The sequence below is a fragment of the Sylvia atricapilla genome, chromosome 1, assembly GCF_009819655.1.
Source record: "Sylvia atricapilla isolate bSylAtr1 chromosome 1, bSylAtr1.pri, whole genome shotgun sequence".
Taxonomy (NCBI): Eukaryota; Metazoa; Chordata; class Aves; order Passeriformes; family Sylviidae; genus Sylvia; species Sylvia atricapilla.
Window position 1 is genome coordinate 561,256 of NC_089140.1, and position 21,485 is coordinate 582,740.

At 51.5% G+C, this 21,485-nt stretch overlaps 1 protein-coding gene across 1 annotated transcript in view; it reads right to left on the reverse strand.

The window, feature by feature from the left end:
* The window catches only part of SMARCC1 (SWI/SNF related, matrix associated, actin dependent regulator of chromatin subfamily c member 1), a 66,767-nt gene that overhangs the window by 26,961 nt on the left and 18,321 nt on the right, over positions 1-21,485 (reverse strand). The window contains exons 9-21 of the mRNA XM_066313242.1: positions 20,740-20,865; positions 20,255-20,373; positions 19,692-19,816; positions 18,933-18,992; positions 18,066-18,103; positions 16,300-16,421; positions 15,801-15,872; positions 12,249-12,362; positions 11,431-11,584; positions 10,499-10,612; positions 8,821-8,880; positions 5,338-5,596; positions 3,929-4,090 (exon numbers count right to left, since the gene is read on the reverse strand). Of these exons, the coding sequence (XP_066169339.1) occupies positions 3,929-4,090; positions 5,338-5,596; positions 8,821-8,880; positions 10,499-10,612; positions 11,431-11,584; positions 12,249-12,362; positions 15,801-15,872; positions 16,300-16,421; positions 18,066-18,103; positions 18,933-18,992; positions 19,692-19,816; positions 20,255-20,373; positions 20,740-20,865 (1,525 nt within the window). The remainder of the gene's footprint in view (positions 1-3,928; positions 4,091-5,337; positions 5,597-8,820; positions 8,881-10,498; positions 10,613-11,430; positions 11,585-12,248; positions 12,363-15,800; positions 15,873-16,299; positions 16,422-18,065; positions 18,104-18,932; positions 18,993-19,691; positions 19,817-20,254; positions 20,374-20,739; positions 20,866-21,485) is intronic.

The following is a 21,485-nucleotide window of genomic DNA, read 5'->3' on the forward strand; positions in this document are numbered from 1 at the left end:
AGGAGCACTCTGGAATTCACTGCTTTAGTGTCTATCCTCTCAGAGTTCTCACCCTGGAGAGCAGGAGAGAAATCTCCCAGCCCAACAGGACTGTAATAACTGTGTGTATGTGCCCTCCTTGTGTGTGGCTGGGAATGAATGAAACAAACCGGTGAATTTAATTTCCACTGGCACGGTTCAGAGGTGTAGGGATGCAGGAAATCAAAGCACCATTCCCTCACCCACTGGCACAAAGCAGCCCCAGCCTGAGGCCCCCAGACAAGTGCCAGGGGAAGAATCTGCTGGAGTAAGACCCGAAATGCTCAACTCCAACACAGCCCCTTCAGAGGCTGCCTGGAGAAACCAGTGTCATCACCCACCTCTGCAAAGACACTGACAAAGACTTCCCAGAAATTATTGAACACCACAGGTGTGCTGGATGTTCCCTTTCTCTGGAGCTTAATCCCAGCCAGAGGAGCTGGATCCTCACTGGCTCCCTGGGGTCATTTCCAGTGAGACAGCTGCAGGGCAGCTCCAGTGACGGTGCTCCACAGCCTGCACTGGGGCAGCCCTCAGAAAGGACATTTATTGTGGGGAGCTGCTTTAAAACCTTACAGCAGATTGTCCAGAGACAATCTCCCCGTGTCCCTGGCAGTGCCCAAGGCCAGGCTGGACACTGGGGCTGGAGCACCTGGGACAGTGGGAGGTGTCCCTGCCATGGCAGGGGTGGCACTGGGTGGGATTTAGGGTCCTTCCACCCCAAACCTTTCCGTGACTCTTTGAAAGCAGGAGACAGAGTCCACCACACTCACCACAGCATCTCCTCATCACTCCACTTCTATCAACTTAAAAGGAATTACCACCAGCTTTTAAAAAACCTAACAATGAAGACTTAGAAGAGGAGATTCTTGGGTATTAACTTAAGCTCCTCCAATCTGTTCCAGTCATTTTCCCTTTTCACGTTCCATATTGACTATAATTCACCGATATTAAACAGTTTTAAAATTATTAACGCAGCTCTGATATAATTTGATTTTTGAAATACAGCAACTAATGAACTTTAATTCTAGTATGGAAGCCTAAGGAGATACTTTTATTTCTCCATAGCTGCATTTAGGTGCAAGACCAGCATTATGTGATTCCATTACAGAATGGACGGAGGAACAGGACACAGGGAATGGCTTTGAGGGGAAAGAGGGCAGGGTTAGACTGGATACTGGGAAGGAGCTGCTCCCTGTGAGGGTGGGCAGGCCCTGGCACAGCTGTGCCTGCAGCTGGATCCCTGGCAGTGCCCAAGGCCCAAGCTCTATCCCAGGCTGGATGGAGCTCACCTGGGGCAGTGGAAGTGTCCCTGCCCATGGCAGGGCTGGCACTAGATGATCCTTGAGGTCCCCTCCACCCCAGCACCCTCTGACTCCATACAGTGCAAGAGCCAGTGAAGTCCCATTCCCACCTGGAAGCCCAGGCAGATGTTTCCTTCCCTGCACACTGCTCTGAGCACAGGCAGCCACAGCCCGTGGGACAACCTCTGCCACGGACACTGGGGGTGCCTGTGCCCAGCTCTGGGGGGTGGGAGGCACCACAGATTGCTGAGTGACCCAGTTCACTGGGGCTGAGCAGCTCCCCCAGGGAGAACCATCTGCTCCTGCCCTAATTTATTCCATTAGTCACAGGCCAGCACAAATCGCATTAACGCCGCCGGGGCAGGGCTCCCCACTCACAGCTAACGGGGGGGTGGGCTCTGTCCTGAGACCCCAAACACTCTGACAGCACCTCAGGGCCACCCCAGCCCCACCTCGGGCCCAAACTCTCCCAGAGAAAGGGCCAAAAAGGGCCAACCTGCAACCTGGCAATGGGAGAACTCACAGCAGCCGGTGTGTTACATGTTCAGGATGGGAGGAAACGGCCTCAGGGTGGACATCAGGAGGAATTCCTCCATGGAAAGGGTTATTAAACATTGGCAGGGGCTGCCCAGGGAGGCTCAGAGCCCCCATCCCTGGAGGAGTCCCAGGAATTCCTGGAGGAGGCACTCAGTGCTCCGGGCTGGGGACAAGGTGGGGACTCTGTGACCCTGGAGGGCTTTTCCTGCTGAAATGACCCTGTGAAGTCCTTACCACCTGTACCACGGGAACATGGGAAAGGGGAACAAAGACTGGAAGAAAAATTAAACTTAAGCTGACCTTATTTTAAAACAACTCTGAAATCACACTCAGCCCCTCTGAGTAACATGGAGATGTGGTTTATAGCTGACTTGTAAATAAACCCCAAAGCCTCGTCCTTCCAGCAGAGCTTCAACCCCTGCTGTCAGCTCTGAGCAGCAGGGAGCAGCAGACATTCCAGATGTTTCTCTTCCCTTCCCAGCACACAATGCACACCATCCCAAAGCACCCAGCTGCCTCATGGCAAGTCTGTCCCACTGAGCGCAGAACCGAGGTATGTGACAGAAGGGCTGAGTGGTTTGTTTGCTTCTTTTCCAATTAAAACCTATCTCGGTGATTTAAATGGCATTTTGCAGCCTAATTTACTGGGTAGTTTTGCAATGGACATTAAGTGCTATAAATAGCAGCCCTCCACGGGTAGCAGTTGATAACTGAAGAGCACCAAAGAGTCCCTCGTGATGCCATCCCACAATGTGGCACCTCGCTCGTGTCCCAGCAGGGGTGACAGCAGGTCAGCTATGCACTGCAGGAGCACATCCCAAATCCAGCCTCCCAGTCAAGCCCCATCACATCCTGCTCAGCTTTACCCAAAGCCAGACGTGCCTTTTCATGTCCAGTCACTAAATTCACTAAAATCGTTTGTGATCAGCTGAACAAAGCAGGAGCCAGCAGAGCTGAGAGGAAAATAACAGTGACAAGATCTGTAAGCAAATGAAGAGAGCAAAGTCTGAGAAAGCCACGGGGATGGAGTAAACTGTGTCTGCTCCTCCTGCTGGGGAGGAGAGAGCCACGAGGGGCCAACAGAGAGGGGCACACAGGGCTTCACTTCCCAGGGAGCTGCTTTGACACTCCAGACTAAGGAGGAACCAATTTGCACCAGCCAGGGTTTCAGGGAAGAGACTTAATAGCAGAATATTTGCTGAACATGACAGAAATGAAACCAGGGCTTGTTAACACACAGAGGTGTGAATTCCAGCCCAACCAGAGGCAGGACTGCATTATCATGTGTCAGTCCAGCACTTCACCAGAAACTCCTCTCCTGCTGGGTCCACAGTGAGCAACACACTCAGAGCACCAGATTCACCTTAAAACCCACTGCCCAAACCCCTCCGTTTGCTTTAACAGCACGAAGGCAGCATCCTCCAACACCCCAGCTAATGGAATATCCTGCTCTGGTATTTTTTGTTCAGTCCACTCTGTGCATCCCAAACAACAGCATTTCCACACAGAGAGCAGAAGAACAAACTCCTGAACCTCAAGGTTCTCCTAAACTCCGTAGTTCAGTGTCCAAGCCAACCCTGCAGTGAGCAGAATGACCCATCCCCTCCTCCCTGTCATGACTCCCATCTCCTGCTGGAGGTGAATCTGGGGTGATGCTGACCCAGAGGAACACTCCCCCAGCTGCAGCATTCCCTGGGATGCAGACTTGTTGTATTTCTCTGGGGAATGGTTTTTCCCCCGGACCCCTGAAGCCCGTAACCATGTAGTTTTACCCTTCCTTCCTTTCTTGACCCAACTGGCTGAGATCCAGCCATCCCCCCTGGGCAGAAGCCTGATAAGGGTCTGTTCTTCCTTTTTCTTGTCTTGCCCTCCGGCTCTCCAAGGCTGCAGCCCTCTTTCCCTCCTTCTGGACCTCCCTTGCCCTCGTTTCCCCTCCTGGAATTAACATCTTGGATCAACCCTGGGGGTAAGAGCCTCTTTTGGATCTTTTGCCCTGAAATATTCCCCCCAAGGCTCCCAAGAGGCTGAGCCAGCCCCGGGGGGCTGTGGGGGACTGGTTTCACACTCACCCATCTTGTCGGGCTCGTCGGGGCCGGTGCCGGCGATGCAGCTGCTCTCCAGGCCGTAGGTTGGATCCACCTTTCCAGAGGCTCGAGCTGCCTCCTGCACCTTCTTCACGTGGGCTTCCACCAGCTCCAGGGGCACCTCCTCTCTGACCCGGGAGAACTCCTCTGGGGGACACCACACAGCAAATCAGACACTCTGCGGCTTGTGCAGCAAATTAAGTCACATTTTCTCTGATCAGTGCACAGGTAAGCCCTGGGACAAAGGGAACTGGCAAATATCTGAGTTCCCTCCTGAAACACGGGGTGCTCGATTTTGTCTTTCAGATGTGGGAGGCAGGAGTCTCTTCCCAATTACATAAAATTGTGTTTTATGTGGAAAAACAAGGAAAAACTTGAAAGGGACTATTTTATCAAGTGGACACATCCAATGCCCACTCAAGACTTGAACCTTCTAGAGCAAGTGTCCCATTGCAGAAGTGGAACAAGAGGTCCCTTTAAGGGCCCTTCCAACTCAGTCTAGTCTGGGAATTCTAGGCAAAAAACTTCACACAGGTGAAACAGGGAAACTGCAAGATTCCCACTGAATTCACCCCAAGCTGCACTGGTGACAGTGCCCAGGGAAACACCAACCACCAGCTGCAAACACATCAGCAGCAGAGGGCAGAAGGCAACACCAGCCATCATTAGGCACTCAGTGGCCTTTTGGAGCCCCTCCATCCTCTGGCAGCCCTGGGGGAGGTTGGTGTGGAGCCTTCCCTTCCCCAGCTCCTGCACTCTGTGCTCCTCAGAGATGCTCCAGAGCCCTCAACAGCTCCTTGTACTGAGGAGCCCAGAAGTGGACAGGATATTCCAGCTGTGCCTCACCAGGCCACCCTGGCTGCAAACAGGATTTCAGGACAGCAGAACTCAAACCTGGGAAGAGTAGAGCTTTTCCTACACAACCTGTCCCTGTAACTCCCACGTTTTACCCCTCCCTGAGGGCTCTGGACTGCTCTCTCTGCAGGGACAGACACCTTCCATGTTTTACTGTCCTTGAGGGACAGACCCCTCTGTGTCGCCCTGTCCCCAAGGCACAGACACCCTGTGTCCCTGTCCCCGAGGCACAGACACCCCCGTGTCCCTGTCCCCGAGGCACAGACACCCCGTGTCCCCTGTCCCCGAGGCACAGACACCCCCCTGTCCCCGAGGCACAGACATCCCCGTGTCCCCGAGGCACAGACACCTCCGTGTCCCCCTGTCCCCGAGGCACAGACACCCCCCTGTCCCCGAGGCACAGACATCCCCGTGTCCCCGAGGCACAGACACCTCCGTGTCCCCCTGTCCCCGAGGCACAGACACCCCCTGTCCCCCTGTCCCTGAGGCACAGACCCCTCTGTGTCCCCCTGTCCCCGAGGCAGGCCCCCTGTCCGTACCCAGGGCAGCCTTGGCGGCGGCCGAGGCCACGCGTGGGTCCACCACGGAGGCCAGGAAGGCCACGGTGCTCATGACGGGGTTGCCGGACTGGCTGAAGGGCACGGGCTGGTAGGCCAGGGGCCCCAGGGACGCGTCCGAGTTCTCCAGGTAGGGGTCCTCGATGGGCAGGCGCAGGAAGTGCAGGATGCACTCGTCCTGCGTGCGGCTGCCCACGTGCTCCGACACCTTGTTCCAGTCGTCCTTGTACATCTCCAGCGCCTGCAAAAGGACAAGGAGGCGGCTGCTCACGGCCTGGCTCGGGGAAACCCACACTGCTGTGGGCAAAGGGATGTCCCTGCTGGTTTTAGCAGGGTGATGGAGATGCCTGTATGTAGGGAAGTGGCTGTCAGAGAGGGGTCATCTGCAGCTGGATAGCGACAGGATGCTAGCAGCCCTTCTCTTTACAAACAGCTGTCATCCTTAGACAGAGACATGGTGTCTCTGGGGTCTAAAGGACGTAGCTTCTGGACAGAATCAAATGTGTAGCAGAAGCCATAGGAACGCAGAGGTGGGAGTCAGATTCGCTATTTTCATTTGACCAATGGTATGCCTACTTTTAGTTTTGTGCATGAGCTTATTAGGTGTGCTATATATTCTGTAAACACTTTCAATAAACTGAGTCTTGCCATTAGATCATATCGATTGGGGCATTTCTCCTGCTGACTGCAACACCTAAAGCTTTAGCTTCCCTGTGTTTCATGTTCTGTGGTGCCCAGGGAGCAGCTCTGAGCTCACAGTCAGTGTCACTCAGCTCTGCACACAGCAGGGACACAAAACAAATCCTTCTCCTGCTGCACACCAAGGACAACTTTCAGCCCAACAGCACAAACAAGGGTGGGCTGGAGGGAGGGACAAGAAGGATGGGACCTCACAGCCTGGAGCTGGAATGGGACAATTCAACCCCAAGGTGCAAATGGACCAAAACTTATAGAAGTGTGAGACCTGGTGACCAGTCACGCATTTTGCGTCCATTTTGTGACCATCTTGTGTCCATTTTGTGCCCATTTTGGGTGATTTTGTGCCCATTTTGGGCCCACCTTGGGTGTAGCCCTGGCCAGGCTCTGTCCTGCCCAAGTGGATCCTAAAGGCATTTCAATAAATCCCTACTTTATTCTCCAGCTCTGTCCAGTCCCTGTTCCAGCTCAGCCTTCCCAAGGCAGCACTGTGATCCACTTCCAAGAGCCCAAGCAACCCCAGGAGAGGTTGTGAGAGCTCCATGGGAGGAGCCCTTGGCTTGGGAATGACCCTGGGACAGCCTGATCACGGGAATCAACATTCCCAAGCCCTGCTGAGCCCTTCTCCTGCCCCCTGGGATCCTCCAGGGTTTGAGCAGAGCAGACACTGCTCAGCTCAGTAGGTCACACCCAAGGGAGATATTTATTCTCTGCTCAGCCTTTATTTCCCTTTCCCTAATTTCAGCCCTGGGCTCTCAGTCCGTGTCTCCATTTTTAACCCCACTGGCACAGGAGATCAGCTCTGCTTCTCAACCCCCAAATTTCTGCTTTCTGCTCCTTCTCCTTCTGTTGTTCTCCTGCCAGACAAACCCTTGCTCGCAATGAATGTCCTTCCTAAAAATAGCTGAAAATGCATTTAACTCTGCCTGAGCCATGCAGACATGGAGGGGGCTGTGCAGGGAGGAAAACTCTATTTTCTTCCCCAAATTATTCAGTCAACAGGCAGAAGGCCAATAATTATTTCAGATACGATTTATTATTTGGAACTTCACTGCCTATCTATTTGCCCAAAGCTACCCTGAGGATTTAATTGGACTGAGCTGGCTTGTTACAGCTGAATTGCTTATGCTTGAACTGAGATACTCTTTACTGATTTATTCATAGAGCAAGTCCGTGAAAAAGGAGGAACAAAAACATTACTAATTTAAACTCATTAAACAGAATTGCAATCTCAATTTTTTTTTTCAAAAATTAAAAAAACAAAACAAAACAAAACAAAAAACCAAAAAAAACCACCTTAGGGGGGTTTTGGTTTTTCTTAAACACAGAATATGTCACTGGGTTATTTAGCTGGGCTACAACATGCACTGTGTGACCGAAAGCAAAAAACATACAAACCAGTGAATTTTAAATAATAGTACTATTAATATTAAATGTTTAAATAATATATTTAAATAAATCAAAAAGGAAAGAAGTCAGTATATCAAGGCATTAGTCTTGTTTCTCCTTACAAGAATGCCATGGGAAACATCTTAGCTGTTTACAGCCTTTAAGCAAAATGTTTCCATGTGCCAATAGAAAAGTATTGGCTAAACAGTGAATATCTACCTAAAATAAATAGGAAAAAAAAGGGAGATTTTGGCTGTTTGATGACCACAGTCCATATGTGTGAAGACTGAATCACAGCTGCTGATTTGGCACTGACACAGGTCCATCCTCCAGGCTCTTCCCCAGGAAATTAACTTTTCAATGGGTTTATTGACACATGGGAAGACAAAAGAGCTGAAACAACCAGGCAATTGCAGTTTGCTCTGAGCTCTGCAAATAAAACCCAAAAAAAACCCAACAGAGATCCAAACTGGAATTCTCAGAACTCTGAATTACTTTCAAAGAAAGAAATCAGCCATGCAGCCACTACATCAGGAAAATGCTCCCGTGAAACCAAAGCTGGGGAGAAGATCTTTTCTCTGCAGGAACTGGCAGCACTTGAAATTATTTCAGGCCACTGAGATTCTTCTGCTGAAGCAGAGAGAAAGACCTGCCCTAACGTGAGAGTCCAGAGCCCTGTGCAGAGGGCTCCAGCCCCACTGCAATTCCAGGAGATCCAGCCATCCCTGTGTGCTCCAGAGCTTCCCTTGAGGCCACCTGGGGACACCAGCCTGCCTCGTAAGGCACCTCATGGAATCATCCCAGGGATTTTTTTTTTTTTTTTTTGCAGACTTCCAGAAAAAGCTCAAAGAACACCCCAAGTGCAGCTACAGGGAAAACGAGGAGGAGACAGATGGGATGAAGGAGCAAGCAAAGCACTTCCCTTCTCCGTGGCCTCAGCTGTTCCTCAACCACTTCAGCTTCCAAAACCAGCTGTCTCCCTCAGCTATGGCATGGCAATCAAAATTTCCAAGTGTTTATCTGAGTGCCAAGTAAACCTTTTCCTGAATTATTTACCACTGTCTGAATTACTGACATTATTTCATACTGTCAGTGAGTCCTGCTGAATGAAAACACCTCTCTGCACTGCAAAACCTGTTCTTGACTTAAACAAGGATCTTAAATGCTTCACTGCTGGCTTGCAGGTCCAAGTTAGAACCAAACCTTGGCCACAGGCAGCCCCTTCTCACAGAGCTGCTCCTGCCATCTGGTTTTGGTAGCAACACTCTTGTACCCATGATGGCAATTGTCATCTAACCCCAAAAAACACACATGTGGATTTTTAAAGCCTGAACTACCCCTTCTGGTTTGGTTTCCTCCCCTTTGGCCTCGTGAACTCACCTCTAACAGCAGCAGTGTCTCCTGCTCTGTCCATTCTCTGCCAGCACTTGCACCTTTACTCTGCAAAAGACAGGAGGAGGAAAATAGAAAGGTGAGACACGGGACTTCTTGCACAAAAGCCTGTAGAAGAAAACACTGAGGAGGCAAGGGAAGGAAGAAGCTGTGATTTGATCCACCCAAACCTCTTCCCTCCAGCTGAGCAGCCCCTGGCCACCCCAGGCAGGGCTCTATGTGATTTTCTCCTCAGTGAAGGCACAACTGGGGGTTACACATCCCAACCTCCCACCACACCTTCCAAGGCACAGGGATCCCAGTGATCTGGGCTGCACACACAGCACAGAGGGTTTTCCTGGATAATAAACCCCTCTGAGTGCTGAAGGCAGAGTGGGCTGGGCATGAACAAGTTAATTGATCTCCAAGTTCATGGGTAACTCAGGAGAGAAATAACAGCCCTTTGCAGGGGGCTGAGCCGTGTGAGAAGGCAGAGTAATTCCAGAAATTGTCATCTGCACATCCAGCTATCGCCTGCTCCAAGGGCTGCTGCTCTCAAATCTACACCTCGTGGTAAACTGCTCAGATTGGATCAAAAGCCCAAATTCCTGGTGAAACTTCCCCTCCCGTGACACCCTGACCCAGCACAAAAGCAGCTCAGGACCTGCTGCTAAGGAACATCAGCACCACTGGATGGCTCCGTGCTAGACTGAAAGGAAGAGGCTATTTAGGATAATAAATGTTATCTCCAGATGCATTTCCAACAGCTCATTAACCCACAGAGAACATTGATCAATGTGAGTCACCCAACTGCTGCTCCCCACAGCCAAAACCCCCTGCACACAGAAGCCAAACAGGGAAATCTGCCAAGAGACCTGCTCCAGTTCACAACTCCTGTAAACAGAGCCAGAGCCCAGAACCAGCAACAGATTTATCAATCTGGAGAATATTTATCCCCCCTTTAACAAGTGAAGAAGTCAATCCATGAAATGTGAGATGGAACCAGCCTTATAAAAAATACCTCCAGAACTGATTTGGGCTTGTGGGGTTTTTAAAGGATGGTCTGAAGCAGTAAATAGTGTTTAAATAGTTGTATTTTAGGTTTTACCAGTGACCTCTGAGGACAATGAACCAATGACATGGATTCAGCCTGATGCCACCCACGAGAGGCACTGCCCAGCTCTGGATATTCCCAATTCCCACTGGAGGCTGTGGAATCAGCACATCACTGCAGTGATGCCTCCCAAGTTCAATCACCCTGTGTAACAGCCTGCAGTGACAGTGCCCAAAGGCCCCCTGCAACAGCCCAGGACACCCAAACCAGTGGGAATTGGGATCCCTGATCGTCAGCCTGGAAAACAGGAGGGGCAGAGATCCTGCTGGAAGCTCTCTGTGCCCTAAATCACTGATGGTTTGCTGGTGCTGAACCAGTCCAGCAGGAGATGCAGGAACACAATGAGTTTGGCATCTGAGGGGCTGACAGCGTGGACTGGTCTGGGAAGCTGTCCACATCTTTATTTCCATAAAATCAGAATTCCAGCACAACCTCCCACTGTAGTGTCCTGCACAGGGATGGGGGACATCTAAACCAGGGGCAACACAAGTCACCTCAGAGACACGAGGTGGGGGACACCTGGGGAATAACAAAGCTCACTGGGAGCTGCAGGGAGGATCTCAGGACACTTGCCTTGGCCAAAGTCTTTTTGGAGTAAATGTCTGTGCGAAGGCCAAAGTTCTGCAGGTCAGTTGGCTTCTCCTTGTTTTTCTCAGGGAAGTTCAGCATCTGCTGGGCAGCTGGGACCTGGGAACAAATGTTACAGGGGAAAGGGGAGAGGGGCAGGAATCAAAAGTTATCCAAGGCTTTCAGACCAACACAACAGAACATGGACTGGACAGAGAAGCTGAACACAAGACATTGAAACAAACATCTGAGCAACGTGTTCTGCACAGAACTGCCCCAGATGGTGGGCCCAGCTGGGCACCAAGGGGACAGTCCCCAGCTGGGCACCGAGGGGACAATTCCCCATGTGGGCACCGAGGGGACAATTCCCCAGCCGGGCAGGAAGGGGACAATTCCCCATCTGGGCACCGAGGGGACAATTCCCCATCTGGGCACCGAGGGGACAGTCCCCAGCCGGGCACCGAGGGGACAGCCCCAGGCCGGGCACCGAGGGGACAATTCCCCAGCCGGGCAGGAAGGGGACAATTCCCCATCTGGGCACCGAGGGGACAGCCCCAGGCCGGGCACCGAGGGGACAGTCCCCAGCTGGGCAGGAAGGGGACAATTCCCCATCTGGGCACCGAGGGGACAATTCCCCAGCCGGGCACCGAGGGGACAATTCCCCAGCCGGGCAGGAAGGGGACAATTCCCCATCTGGGCACCGAGGGGACAGCCCCAGGCCGGGCACCGAGGGGACAGTCCCCAGCTGGGCAGGAAGGGGACAATTCCCCATCTGGGCACCGAGGGGACAATTCCCCAGCCGGGCACCGAGGGGACAATTCCCCAGCTGGGCACCGAGGGGACAGTCCCCAGCCGGGCACCGAGGGGACAATTCCCCAGCCGGGCACCGAGGGGACAGTCCCCAGGCCCTGGCTGGGCACAGCAGGCCCCAGGCTCACCTGCGGGGTGCGGATGTGCAGTGGCATCAGCCCCGAGGGGGTGTCGGCCAGCACGTTGAAGTGGGGGGTCGGGGGCGGCCCCATGGCCATGGGGCGGCTCTCGGGGTCCACCTGGTAGTTGATGAGCCCCCACTGCTCCAGGAAAGCGTGGACCCTGAGAACAACAGCACAAATCCAGCCTTTGCCTCCAAAGATTCACCTGTGCTTTGTGTGGGAGGTGACAAAAGGACAAAGCTGACGTTTCTGGATCAAATGCAGAGCCAGGAGTTACTCCAGTCCTTCATTAATCCCAGACCTCAAAACAAATCCCGGAGCAGGAGCTGTGTACACACCTGAGGGCACTGCAGTGGGATGTACAAACCAAAGGCTGACTGGGTCCAGTTCTGGGCCCCAAAGACCCTGAGGGACTGGACCATGTCCAGGGCAGGGAACAGAGCTGGGAAGGGGCTGAGCCTGGAGAAAAGGAGCTCAGGGGGGACCTGGTGGCTCTGCCAGGAGGGGACAGCCGGGGGTGTCAGGCTGTGCTCCCAGGGCACAGGGACAGGAGGAGAGGGAACGGCCTCAGGCTGGGCCAGGGGAGGCTCAGGGTGGGCAGCAGCAGGAATTTCCCCATGGAAAGGGGGCTCAGGCCTTGGCACTGCCCAGGGAGGTGACCTAGAGGCATCCAAGGAAGGCCTGGAGGTGGCACTCAGTGCTCCGGTGGGGGTAAAGCAGACACTGGACTCAACCTTTGGAGGGCTTTCCCACCCTCAGTTATTCCAGGACATTGCTGATGCCTGGAAAGACCCAGAAGCTCCCAGCCCCAGCCCCAGTGTCACCTCATGACAGCACAGACGTCCCCAGTGAGGTTCCTCCTGCAGGCAGTGCTGGTCAGGTACTCCTGCGGGTTCAGCCGGTACGTGTCGATCATGAAGTTCCTGTAGGCCAGGTATCTGCAACACAACAAACCCCAACAAACCTGTGTGCCCTCACCTCCAGCACAGCCCAGAGCAGGCATCCTAACATTCACCCCCCAAACCAGGGGAATTCACACTCCTCCAGACCCCTTCACTCTGAGTTTTCCCCCGTGTTTGGATCAGCAGCACGTGGAAACGTGTTTAAATTGTAAATCACACAATTATCTGTTGTAACTTGGTCACTGAACAAATACTCCCACAACAGAAGAGAAGCTGCAGGGTGAAAATAATGGGGTCTGCTCTCCACACAGGAACAGGATAAATAATCCTCGTGCATCCCTGTGTGAGGGAACAAAGCCGCACAGAAAAGCAGAAGTGGATGGAACACTGCTGTGGCTGCATGTGGAGTTTTTAATGGACAAAGGGATGAGGCAGGAAAGGCTGGAGAACAGCAGCACGGAGAAGAAAAGATCTTTGAAAAGCAGAGGACAGGAGCCCAGAGCCAGCACAGCTGGGAACAGCTGGAGCAAAAACAATCCCTGAGAGATTCCCCCATTTCAATAAGGTTTTGGAATATGCTGATGCTTCCTAATACAAATTATCCTGAAGAAAAGAATATGCCATAAAATTATTGATAGCCCTGCTCTTGAGAGGGAACAAACCCCATCTGCCATGGACAGGTTGGCACCATCCAGGCTGGATGGGGACTATGGAAGGTGTCCCTGCTCATGGCAGGTAGGTGGAATGAGATAACCTTTAAGGTCCTTTTGTACCCAGACTATTCCAGGAGTTTATTAAGTGAGTATCCAATGCAAAGCTGTGTGTAAAACAGTGGTTTTAAAGCAGATTTCTGCCTTTGGAAAATTCCAGGGGGGAATGTTTCACATGCGGTGTGTGAAGCAGCTGGGAACCAAAAATATAAATCATCCAGGCAAAGCCTGAACAGGCAGATGCTGCAAGCACATGTCCCTGCCAAAATCCCACATCTTTCTCCTGACCAAATCATATGTGCAACTGGCTGGAAGAAAATTGCTGGAGTAGGTGTTTGGCTCCACGTGGGATGTTTGGGAGGCAAGAGACAAAAAGGAGCTTCTTCCACAGAGGAATACTGAGGAACATTCCTGAATGCTCCAGGGGAGGAGGGGCAGAACCTGCCCAGGAACGGGTCTTGGCTGCAGGAATTAGTATTTATCAGCAAAGGTCACATCACGAGGTGGAGAGAGAAGCCCAAAACAGAAACATCCCCAGGTTTATTCTGAAGGGAGATGGTTTTGAGCCATGACACGACCCATCAGCTAAACCCTGTCAGCAGTGAGAAGAAAAGTCAAGCAGCATTTAGTTCAATGCCTTTTCAGGCAGGGCCCAGCCCCAGGCACTGCTGTCACAAGGAAGAACCTGTGTGAGCTCCTCAAACACGGTGTTTTGGCCTGAACACTCAGCTGCAGGCGACTCATCTCCATTCAGAGGGCTGGTCCTCTTTTATTTCAAAAGAAAACACAAAGCCGGGGCCACGTGCTACTCCTACAATCCTGAAATGGCACCAAAAATAGATCTGCAGGAGGAGATGAGGACTGGGAGGAGTCCCCAGGCTGATTCTCTGACAGGCAGTACCCAGTGGCAGCCCAGGACGAGCAGCAGGAGCCCTGATGGTGTGGTGCCAGCTGGAGACGGGCACCTGGGCCTGCAGTGACCATCACTGGGAGAGAAATCCAGCAGAGAAACATTCCTTCCACATCCCAGCTGCCTGCTGCCTCTCACTCTGAGAAACCCCAAAGTACAACTTCGTGGCAGCAAAAGTGCTGGAACAGAGTCGGTGCTGGATGGACTTTGGAACAACCCCACTTTGGACAGGCAGGGAGTGAACAGGAGGATCTTTACAGCCCCCTGTGCCCCAGCTGGGGTTACTCTGCACTCACACATGCAGAGAATCTCTGAGGACAGACCAGGGACTGGAAATTCCTGAAGGTGCCAGGAGCCTCAGGGAGTGTCTGAGCCAAGCCATGGATTCTCACCAGGTTTCTTAGAGATTTGTCCAGGGAGGCCTGAAGCACTCCAAGGAGGGGCAATCCCAACTCCCCATGGCTCCATCCCAGTGCCTCATCTTGTTCAAACTCCCCTTTTCTCCAGCCAGAACCTGCTGTTTCAGCCTGAGCTGTCTGTGCCCTGTCACAGGCTCAGGGACAGCCTGGCTGCACCCCAGGGACCTGCTGGGGCAGGGGACAGACACCACGAGGGCCCCAGGAAAAAGGACAGCCTCTAATTCCTGGTTCTTTATCAGACCTGGAGCATCACAGACCAACAGCCACACCTGAGGTGGGAGATCCCAGCACAAGGACAATCTCTGCAGGAATTCTCCTCTCCAGGCTGGGAATGTTCCCCTGGAGAGGAGAAGCTCCAGGGACAGCTCAGAGCCCCTTGCAGGACCTAGAGGGGCTCCAGGAGAGGGACTGGGGACAAGGGCTGGAGGAACAGGACACAGGGAATGGATCCCAGTGCCCAGGACAGGGCTGGATGGGGGATTGGGAATTCCTGGCTGGGAGGGTGGGGAGGGGCTGGGCTGGAATTCCCAGAGCAGCTGTGGTGCCCCTGGATCCCTGGCAGTGCCCAAGGCCAGGCTGGACACTTGGAGCAGCCTGGGACAGTGGGAGGTGTCCCTGCCATGGCAGGGGTGGCTCTGGGTGTTTTTTAAGGTCCCTTCCAGCCCCTAAACCATTCTGGGATTCCATGGAATGCTGTGAATGAGAAATGAGGAGCCCAGATGACATCAGGACAATGAGGGAACACCTCAGACACTTCCTTTAGTACTTGATTGAAAAACCACCTCCTAAAATCCCCAGAACTAGGGGATTGCAACCTGCTTTGCATTCAGGCCAAGATCTGACACCAAGACAAGGTGACCCCAACCAGGCCAGTCCCACTGCTCACATTGACCAGTATCCAAATCCAGCATTTTCTGGTGTGGAATCTCAGGGGTTTTAGGATCATTTTCATAGAAACAAGTATATTGTTCAAAAGCCTTGGACCATCTTTCATTTATCCATGGCCTTTTGTGATCACTCTGAATAACCAAAGTCAAATCAGAAGATTCACTCCACAACCTGAGACAGGATCTACAACAACAGAAATACAGAAGCACAAGGAGAGAGGGAGGAATAAGGAGGATTATTCCATTTCTACCTTTCATGACATTTTAACATGACTTTGGAAGTTGATCACATCTTGTGCCACGCAGAGTTCAAGACTTTATTCCAGTATTACTTGGGGGAAGGTAGTTTGATTTTACCTGGATGGCCACTGGTAAGTATCACTTTGATGTTTAAATTTTTACCCTACCACAACAATGTCCCAACATTGGCTCTGCCCCTCTTTCAGGCCCTACAGGAACTACCAGCCTCACACACACACAGCTGTGCCCACAGGATTTATGGAATGGGAAGCTCTTTTATCCTGCCCATATCCACAGGTTTTACTCACATTTCTGGAGTCTTGGACTTGTTTTTCCCGTTGAAGAATTCTGGAAGCGCACGACGTTCGATCACGTGGATACTGCAACAAAAACAGTTCAGGCCTCAGATGCTGCAAGAGCCCTGATTCCAAGGAGGATGCCAAGCTGCAGCAAATACCCTCCCTCTATCATCAGTGACTTCTCCTCAAAGTCAAGTTCTGAAGCAAAGTAAAAAGGCTTTCAGTAGGGATGAACACAGAATGGTCACACAAAGACTACAGAAGCAAGAGAGAGAAAGGAATTAAGGTGGCAATTAGAGGGAAATCAGTGTAAGCAGAAACTGCTGAGGAGGCAGAGTGAAGATCTCTGCTGTTTGAAATCCTCTTCCTCATCCCCAGTCCCTGGGAACGGCCAGAAGGATTTCAACACCAAACACGGGAACCACAGCTAAACAAGAGTCAGTTCCCCCAGCTCCCAGGCCGACTGGTGAGGAATCCCAAGGAGTGCAGCCTCCCCAGCCCCTCTCACCAGTTGTAGTCGAACCAGGAGGCGTAGCTGGGGATGATGATGTGGTTGGTCTGCTCGGTGACATTGTCCTCCCCAGGGTCAATGGAGCGGCTCTGGTCACCCTTGTTGGGGTCCTCGTCCTCCTGGGGCACAGGGGGGACAGGGCACAGTGAGGGGACACAGAGAGAGAGGGGACAGGGCACAGTGAGGGGACAGGGCACAGAGAGGGGGGACAGGGCACAGAGAGGGGGGACAGGGCACAGAGAGAGAGAGGGGGGACACAGACACAGAGAGAGGGGGACATGGCAGAGAGTGAGGGGGCACAGCAAAGTGACAGAGGGGACATGGCAGAGAGAGCAAGAGGACACAGAGAGTGAGGGGACACAGAGAGAGTGACAGAGAGGACACAGCACAGTGAGGGGACACAGAGAGGTGGCATGGCAGAGAGAGTGAGGGGACACAGAGAGAGAGAGGGGGGACACAGAGAGGGGACATGGCAGAGAGTGAGTGAGGGGACACAGGGATAGAGAGGACATGTCAGAGAGAGTGAGGGGACACAGCCAAGTGAGGGGACACGGCAGAGAGAGTGAGGGGACACAGAGAGAGAGAGTGAGGGGACACAGAGAGAGAGAGTGAGGGGACACAGAGAGAGAGAGTGAGGGGACACAGAGAGAGAGAGTGAGGGGACACAGAGGGAGAGAGTGAGGGGACACAGAGGGAGAGAGTGAGGGGACACAGAGGGAGAGAGTGAGGGGACACAGCCAAGTGAGGGGACACAGAGGGAGAGAGTGAGGGGACACAGGGAGCAAGGGGACACGGCAGAGCGAGGGCAGGAGAGGAGCTTCCCCAGCCCACCCAGACTCAGAGCTTTGCCCCTCTCTGTGCCCACAGAACCTCCCGTGAGCAGCTGCAGTCCTGCAGCCCCACACCCAGCACACTGCTGACCCCAGCTGACCATGAGCAGGGCACAGAGGGGCAGCCAAACACGGCCAGGATGTGACAAGGACTGCACAGAACACCTCAGGTGCTGTTTGAGCACCGTTAAAAATAACCAAGCCCCACAGCCAGGCCCCAAGGAGTCACTGGTGTCAATAATGGATCTTTATCTGCGACTGAGCCCCCCAAAGACAACAAGGTATCCCTCTGAACACACTCAGTGATCTGACAACTGCTCAAAATAGTGCCCGGCACATCACAAATGCAATTCAACACAGAAACTACCCCTGCAGCTCTATTGAAATGATCAGGAAGCCAAAGCAGGGTTGAGATTTAGTCCTAAAACCTTAAAAAAAAAATAAATAAAGCAAAACCTCTGAAAAACCTCTCATCTGAAAAATGCTTCTTGGAAAATACTTGGCATCTGTCTCCTCATCTTCCTTTTTAATACACTAGATTTAAAAATGCCAAGTAATCCCACAGAATCTGGAGAGTTTTATAATAGCAAACCCTCAATCCTGTAGTAACTGATTTAATCTTATAGATCACATGAAAATGAGTACAGGTGAAGTTACTGAAGGTGGGATCAAGATCCTGACAGGACTCAGGGAATGGCTTGGAAGACAAAGAGGGCAGGGTTGGAGGGGATCCTGGGGAGGAATCCTCCCCTGAGAGGGGCTGGGACGGTTCCCCTGGATCCCTGGGAATGTCCAAGGCCAGGACGGACACTTGGAGCCCCTGGGACACTGGGAGGTGCCATGGGATGGGCTTTAAATCCCTTCCAGCCCAAACCAGCTGGGATCCTACAATCTCAGCTGTTACTGAATTCAGGAAGAAGCAGGTGCTGTTACCTTCCCTCCAGTCGCCACTGTCTCCTCATCCTGCTCATCTGAAAGGTAAAAACACGGAGAATCACACCAATAAACTCATTAAACACTCACCAGCCTCTCCAGCAACACAAATGTTTAATTGGAAAGAACGTTTAATTTCCTTTGGAAGGGAAGGGAGAAGCAAAACCAAGTGGATCCCACATCACTGAAACAACTGCACCTTTACCTACCCCAGACAGGGAACAGGTAAGAACACAGAGGAAGGAGAATTAGAATTTCTCAACACTTCAGAATCCATAATTAATTACTTCCTTTCCCCGTGTCCTAAGTGACTCTAGTATAATAAGATATGGGATATGAGTTTATATCTCATGTCAAGGCTCAGCAGAGATCAGGGAACCTGTGATTTATCCTGATTCCCAGTAAAAAAAAAAAAAAGTCTGCTAGAAAAGAGCTTGTACATTATATTAAAGAAATAAAAATAACAATACCCTGATTCCCAGAAAAAAACAAAAAAACAAAAAAAACAAAAAAATAAAAAACAAAAACAAAAACACAACAAAAAAAAAACCTCTACTAGAAAAGATTTTGTATGTCATATTAAAGAAATAAAAATAACAACACCCTCATTCCCAGTATAAAAAACACTGCTAGAAAAGAGCTTGTATGTCATATTAAAAAATAAAAATAGCAGTAGCCTATGAGGGAACAGCCTTGCAGTGAAAAGAAGAGTTGGTACATTGGAACTCGAGTATGTATGAAACATGAATTAATTCAAGAAAAAAGCAGAAGTAGGGATTGCTTTTTGAACTGAGAGATTTAGAAACACTTCCAATCTCCCCAGAGGAGTGGAGGGTGAGGCTTGGGGCAGGGGTGCAGGGGCTTTACCCAGGTCTGCCACGGTTCCTCCCTTCACGGGCGTGTTCTCACTGTCCTTCTTTGGGTTCACTGCAAGAACAGGGCGTGATGAGAGAGCAGCAGACAGGGAATTCTCCAGCCTGCCCTCATTTCCCTGCGCTCTGCTGCAGTTCAGCAGTTCACACGGCAGCACAAGGGCCCCTTTGTCCCATTTCCCTGCATTCCCAGCTCCACACAAAGCAGGATGTGCCCAGGATAACCCTGCACCTCCCCACCTGCCCAACACACAGCAGGGCTCGGGCAAATCCAGCCCAAGGAACACCCCAACGGAGAGACTCCCCAAATTATCTGCTGTCAAGGATGCAGAAGGAATTCTTTTTCCCAGAATTATTATTGCCCACATCAACGCTTCCCTGAAAGGATTTAAAATGTAGCACATTTTCCACTCATTTAACATCCTTCTTCTGGGGACTTGGCAGGGAAATATTTTGCTCCAGAAAACTCCATTTCCCCCAACAAGAACAGGTGAAATGAAACATCTCAGTAGACCGTAGCAAATCTATTTTTAAAAGTGTCTCTTGTAAATGCAGTTTTGTATTTTAAAAGGCCAAGAGGAGGTGACTCTGCTGCCCTTTTCAGCTTTTACACCCCTGACTAGATAAATTTATGGGCAGAGATCACCTGCCCCATGGCCACGGAGCATCTCAAAGATTTGACAAAATACAGACACAATTTAAATGCAGTTTCATTTTTAGCATTCAAAGAGCCCAAAGTGCTCTCATGTTTTACCATTTTTGGGAAGTACCACTTCTTCTATGTTGGGTACTGGGGTGGGATCCTCCATGTCCTTGGTGAGATCCTCCTGCTCATCCTCTTCCTTCTGCCCCCTCCTTTTCCCATAGAGAGCTGCTTGTCTGGAACAGAGCAGACACAGGGGCTCTGCCAGATGTGCCAGGAGGGCCACACCCTCCTGAAACCACTTGGGAACAGAGGCAGAACCAGCCCCACATCTCCTCACAGACCCCAACTCAGGATTTATGCTTAGGAGGAGGAATTCAGATTATCAATTCACTCTTGATAAACTTCCAGGTTTGTTTTATTAGAGCCCAACAGGTCCATAAACAAGACCTGAACTTTTAGCTCTGAAGTGTTCCCTTCCATACCCACACATAATATCACATTAATTAAATTGTAATTTGGGTAAAATATTGGTAGATTAAGGAAGTGCACAAACTGCTCAGGAATAATCCCTCAAGCCTATCCAGAAATACTCAGAGAACCCCAGCTCACAGAGCTCTCCCCACAAACATTTCTTGAATTTCTTATTTTCACCTCAAATTCCAGACACTCACCCTTTCTTCCCTGTCTTTTTCCTGGACTCCACAGGAGTGGGGGGTGGAGAAGGGGAGTGTTTCCTTTTCCTTGTACTGGCTGCTGCTTTCCTGTCCCTCCTCTCGGGGCTCCGCACGGGCTGGGAGGGAGCAGAGCTCTGAGTTATTCCCCAATTCTCACACTGCAGAGCTGGAGGCTGCCTCCTCCCTTAACCCACCCCAAAACAGGATGTCACAGCTGCTCTGGGCACCCTGTGCCAGGGCCTGCCCACCCTCCCAGCCAGGAATTCCCAATTCCCAATTCCCCACCCAGCCCTGCCCCTGGCAGTGGGATCCATTCCCTGTGTCCTGTCCCTCCAGCCCTTGTCCCCAGCCCCTCTGCAGCTCTCCTGGAGCCCCTTCAGGCCCTAAAAAAGGCTCTGAGCTCTCCCTTCTCCATCTCTATCCATGCAGAGATGAAGGACATTGCTGTCCCTCCAGGTCCCCCTCAGCAGAGGACCACTCACCTCCTCATTCTTCATGGAGATCCTCTGGCGAAAACTCACGGATTTCCTGTTCTCATCCACCTCATAATCCTCTTCATTCATCCACTCGTTGAACACATCAGTGTCCAAAATCCACTTGGCATGAACCTGCAGAGCAGGAGACATCCAGAGGCTGATGCTTTGGGAAGCAGTAACTCCACGAGAGACCTCCCAGCATCAAGGACATTCCCTGAGCTTTGGCAGATGTGACTGTCCCAATCTCTCCCACTGGTTTCACACAACTCGTGGCAGTACCACGGGGCAAGACCACAAAGGATGAACTGGACCCAGAATTCAACCTCTGCTCTTCAACCATCTTCAGACCTCCTGAAGTGTGAGGTCAGTTCTGAGAGCTGGGACAGCAGCTCAGAGTTACCAGCGTTTTCTGGATGCTGAAAATTACCATCAGAACCTCCTAAATACACACATCCTCTCGGCAGGAGTGTCACAAACACCAAAAAATGAGAAAAGGCTGGCCTTTCCTCGGAGAGACAAAACCACCAGTCTGGATTTAATTAATATAGTTTGGTTTACACACCTGAAATAACTTCTGGTGCTTTAGAGTAATTTACACTGATTTATTAATATTTCATACAATTCTGACTATCCCTAGCAAGATTTACACTCCGAAATCCTGTGTTCCAGCCAGTTACAGGTGTTTGAACAGACTCCAAAGTCCTTCCAGCCTGGGCTGCTGTGACTCTGCAGCTCAGGAGCACACACAGAAC